Source organism: Habropoda laboriosa, unplaced genomic scaffold (genome assembly GCF_001263275.1).
Source record: "Habropoda laboriosa isolate 0110345459 unplaced genomic scaffold, ASM126327v1 scaffold172, whole genome shotgun sequence".
NCBI lineage: Eukaryota > Metazoa > Arthropoda > Insecta > Hymenoptera > Apidae > Habropoda > Habropoda laboriosa.
Window position 1 is genome coordinate 173,596 of NW_017100331.1, and position 5,486 is coordinate 179,081.

Genomic DNA, 5,486 nt, shown 5'->3' on the forward strand with positions numbered 1-5,486 from the left:
GGTTTAATTTAAATTGTAAAAATTTATTATCTAAATTTATATTCTTAAAAAGAAAGTTTCAAGTCTTCCGAAATTATGTACGATGTTAAAAAATTAATTCTTCAATAGTTTGCTGATTTCGTAGATTTTTATCATTTTTAAGTTTCTTTATTAACAGTTGATACAATCGTCACACATTTCTATGCTGTAGTTACATTATTTTCTATTTAGAGTCAAGAATTTATAAAGTAATCTTAAGTCTTCAGAAATGATGTGTGATGTTAAAAGAAGAATTGCTATCAAATACCTAATGCAATTTTTGTTGAAATTGGCGCCAACACCAAAGTATCCCCTCCAACAATGGGATATATCAGGCGTCGATATGTCTACGCTTTTGGGACTTCCCCCGCGTAAATAGTCCTTTGGCTGAGGGTAGAGTCTTGTCTAGCGTGCGGTGTTAAGAGTAGGTTCTGTGAATAGTTCAATAATATTATTGTAAATCAAATACATACAGGGTGTTCCATTTTTATCCAAACGGTGTCAGCATATTCTACGATTAAAAATAAGAAAAAAATGTTATATAAACACAGGGTCATAAATGCTCTATTACAAAAGTTACAACAAAGATACTAAAATTATAAATAACTGGTTTCTCGTTTATAGTCAGTCAACGATGTCAATTTTGTATTTACAAGAATGGATGAATCGATCGAAAGTGTAAACCTCGTGCAACTATACTTTCATTACCCGACAATTTTGCAAGAATTTTCGACTGGCAAAATTTTAATAGAGATACAATGTTCCTTAACCCTTTAAACTCCAAATTTTCTTTCAATAACTGCCTATTATTTTAAGAATTTTATTTGAAATACACTTCAAAAGACATTTGGTTGATAGGAGCCAATTTAAACAACCTTTTTTTTACTAATTGTATTGAAAATAGCATTGAGGGTCATATATATGTGTACCTGTTGCTCATCCAGGTAAACAAAAACTTGCAAAATATAGTACATATTTAAACTGGTAATTTAAAAATTGCTTTATTCATACCTGTGACTAAAACTGATGTTGAGTCACACTCGACAAACGAGTCCAAAGGGTTAACGGTAGTTTTTAGGATAGAAATTCATCGTAATAATAATTAGTAAAAAAGTAGTCGCTTGCATGGATCGAAGCAATCGGTGTTCTCTCATTAATTCATGACGTGGAGGTCGCAGCGTCTATTTAACTGATTCGTCACCAATAAGAGGCGACAGGCAATTAAAAAGATCCTTTCCGGTCGTTTAAAGGCAGTCTGTGTTTCCTTGACGCGTTTATTCTGAACGTGAAATTACTTTTAATGATTGTTCGCCTTCACCCTGTTTACACCGGAGAGGAAGTTTCTCTCTCCGGGACAATGCTCCAATGACAGCCTTCGCGTATTTCGTCACAGATGTTAATCACGATGTGTACACATAAGTCTGAAGGATAGAACGGTAGTGGTGATGAAAAATTTCTATAGTAGATACTGAATTCTTGAGCAAACATAGCAGGTGCAAAACCGCTTTTATTTCTGATCGAACGGATTCGTTTCTTCAAGTACGAACGACGATCGCGTTTGAATATTTTAGTTTTAGCATACTAATGTTGTCATTTACACGCTTACAGATTGACATTGAGAGAACGATATATGAATAATTTAGATGTAAATATTTTTATAACGCATGTATTTTAAATTCGATCGTTTATAAATTCACATGTACACGCTTGTAGATTAACAATGAGAGCTAATAATTAGGCCAAAATTTCATATGTGTATAAAAATATATTACATTTTGAAAAATCTTAAACAAATTTACAATTTAACTTAAATATTCGTTTATGATCAAATTTCGATTCATCCTATTACTGAAATACTGTGTGTACTAAAGTACTGAAATACTATATTTAATGCTCTCCGAGATTTACGAGTTTTGTTCATTTTGTTAATTGACTTTTTTATTATTTAAGTTTGCATTAGTAAATTATTCAACTAATGATATATTCAATGATATTTTCGTTATAATCTTTCATTGCTATTATTTGCAACTATAAACTCCATTTAAACACATACACACGTAAAATTGTTTTCCAAATCATAAAAGAATAGAAAAAGTTGAAATGGAGAAATATAATTATAAATTCGAATTTTTCATTATTATTTGTATCAAGTTGAAAATCGGTTTATACAATACATGTATATACATATGGGGAATATCTTTATCAATTATACAGGGTATACTAAAAAATTCAAATACCCACAGCTTTTTTTTTAAATGGAACTGAATTCTTTTTACTTAGGTCGCTTCTTCTAAAGTATTAGGGTACTATGTTATAAAAATCAATACTTGGTCAGATATTTCTAATTTTTGATAAGACGTACCTATGTTTTACACAGGGTGTTCGAATGTTCCACTACGTCTTATGAAAAGTTTGAAATATCTCGAGACGTATTCACATTTCAAATATCTTACCCGGATACTTTTTTTACGCAGAATGTTCCAAAGAATCGATTTGCGTAAAGAAGGAAATACAGTTTCATTAAAAGAAAAAAAAGATGCATCTGCATTTTTTAGTTGCATCGTTGCACTTATGAAAAGAGTGAAGCCATAAGAAAGTAGACTTTTCTATACCATTTGACTTTTTCCTCTACAACTTTCTGCTATCTCTAACCAAACTCGAGATATAACTTGTTCCAATTACGTGACTCACCCGGTATAATAGTACGTACTTTAATTTCAAATATTCTGAATAATATACTTACCAATGTTCTTCTAGAGAATAGTCAATAAGCATATAATCACATCTGTATTTTATCTAGGTTCTTTTATTTCAAAAAAATGATATCAGTCTGTTTCAATGTATTCCTCGTATTATAGTACATTATTGCTATAAATTGTATAAATGATAAGATAGAAAATATTGAAAGTTGTTAAATTTCAATCGTATTGAAATATGACGCAAATTGTGAATTTAACGTATATAATTAAAAATGAATTAAAATAAGTAAACTTTGTAATTTCGATGTACAGGGTGAGTCACATAACTTGTCTATTTCGAATAATTTTTAAAGTATATGTTTTACAAAAAAGTGTTTTATACATAAATTACACGGTATCCAAGGGAACATATGAAGCTGAAACGGTTTCTTTAAATAACCTATTTGTTTACGAGATATCGGGGTTACTTTAAATTTTTTAAATGGAATGAGTATCTTTTTGTATCAAAATTTAAAATGTTCCCTTCGATATTGTGCAATTTCTATGTAAAGCCCTTTTTTGTAGATCATATACTTTAGAAGTTATGTGACTCAGCCTGTACATAATTTCAACATTGGAATTTTTCATAATTGTCAATAGCTCTGGATGGAAACAAAAGCTAATGTACAGTAAATAAGCATACTTTAATATAAAATTAAAAGAAGGTTCATAAATTATTGTGTAATATACATATTTCAAATATTCTTTGGTATCTCTATTTAATAATTATTATTTTACATTTTTGTCGATTTTAATTGCTAATTTCACATCGTCCGTTTCATACCAAAGCCACGAACGTGCAAAGTTTCACTTTTTGGCTAATATAACCAAAGGATGAAACGATAAAAAATTATTTCATAGTTAAATTTAAGTCTTGAGCAAAGATTAATATTTGCAAGAAAATTTCGAATATTTTCATCTCCAGTATTATTCTGCATTTACCCGTGAATTTCCATAATGAATGTATCGTACATTCGTGGTATCGGCACAAGGAGATATCATCTCTACCTTGAGAGACGCGTTGAATTTCTATCGAAACTAATATTTTCACTTTCTTCTCGTCGTTTCAGGTTCACACATGGTATGGCCCAGTCCCACGAGGTTTTAGCAATGATGGACGCGCACACAACAACGTTCGGCCCTAAAAGAGGCTGCTCGATCTCTCCTTGCGGCGCTTTCATCTTAGGCGTTGCCTTCCTGATATCTTTGGTGGTGACCGGACTTTTAGTCTATCATCTGGCACCGTGTCTGGAGGAAAAGCTAGTTGAACCGTGCAATGAGCTCAGCAATTCGGTATTCGAGTCACGCGGGATATTCTCTACGGACTCGTCCAACAAAAAGAAGGTGGACGTCCGATTGCCGAGGTCCGTAATACCGGACTCTTACGAGCTTAGATTGATACCGTTCATACAAGAGGGAAACTTCACCTTTCACGGCGAGGTATGAAATCTCTCTAATCTCTCTCACCGTGTCCTTGAACGAGTACGAAACTTGTTGGTCGCTTGAATCCGCCTGTGTAACAAATGCGTGTGTCGGTGATTACGAAAGTGGTACAAGTCAAAAAATAAAAAATTGGGTTTTTTTTTTATAAGAGAATTTTTGTAAAATAGTAAAATAATGAGCAGCGACAGGAAGGTGTTATTTTCATAACGAGCCACGACAGTTTTACGTCCATTTTCGATAGCGGTGCAAGTCATATGTTCTCTGCAAACAATTTGCGAGAAAGAAAAGTCATAATTGTATATTTTTGTATGACAAAGGGAAAATGTAAAGACATAATGGATTTACATTTCACCAATTCATCAGGAATATTTGAACACTCTTAGAATATCGGAAACAGAAAATTTTGTTGTTGAAGCGGAATATTAATAGATTAATTAAGAAAAATTACAATTATAATGTAAATAAATATCTTTGTTTTTAATTTGTTTTATTCATAAAATTCGTTATTTTTTGTTATGGAAAGTCCTAATTAGGGTGTATTATTTTAAAAACGGTGTAAGTCATTCAAGGGTTTAAAAAATACATTTTGGTACAAGTTACTCGTAAAATTTTACAATGATAGATAAATTTCACATTAGAAGAGGATGTACTTTGTAGAATATTTTGTTCTGTAATGGAAAAATATTTTTTAGTACGCCCAAACGTAAAAGTCTGAATACCTCGAAACGAAAAATAAGACCATTTTCATAATCACCGGCACACACATATCTTTCCACATTTTTTCCCTTCATTTTGTTCTTTGTGTTTATTTTATAAATGAAAAATATGGAAAGAAATAATTTGTTGCTTTTTAGACGAAATGAAACTGTTTGTTAAATGTTATAGAAATACCAAAAACACACAGTTTTAGTGGAAAGAAGTGTTAGAGGGAAATTGTATATAAATCGATCAGATCTTCTGAAGGAAAATTCAGTACTTTTTTATTAAACGAAAAAGAACGGATATATTTTGTAATTGTAACGAAATAAAACTATATTTTAATTTAATTATTATATTTAACAAATTGGAAAAAATATATCAAGCTCTCTACATTTTTATTATTAAATACAACGATTGCTTCATACTTAAACAATGATTACACATATTTATTTGAAGAAAAAATCGCCTTCGATAATTCTTCGTAAAACTGACCACTTTTTGAATTAATATTGTACTTTACAATTAACATGTTTTCCAAAGTATCTAATCCTAATTGACTTTTCTCATTATCCAAATTTTACTTATTAT

General features: G+C 30.8%; 1 protein-coding gene across 2 annotated transcripts in view; it reads left to right on the forward strand.

Annotated features, from left to right (window-relative positions):
• Window positions 1-5,486, forward strand: part of LOC108574446 (aminopeptidase N) — a 23,053-nt gene that overhangs the window by 2,647 nt on the left and 14,920 nt on the right. Inside the window, exon 2 of one of the 2 annotated variants that reach the window (XM_017937037.1) lies at window positions 3,827-4,196. In XM_017937037.1, coding sequence (XP_017792526.1) covers window positions 3,840-4,196 — 357 coding nt within the window. In that variant the 5' untranslated portion in view covers window positions 3,827-3,839. Of the gene's footprint in view, window positions 1-3,826; window positions 4,197-5,486 lie in introns of those variants that run through there. The other variant, XM_017937038.1, reaches the window with a different exon arrangement.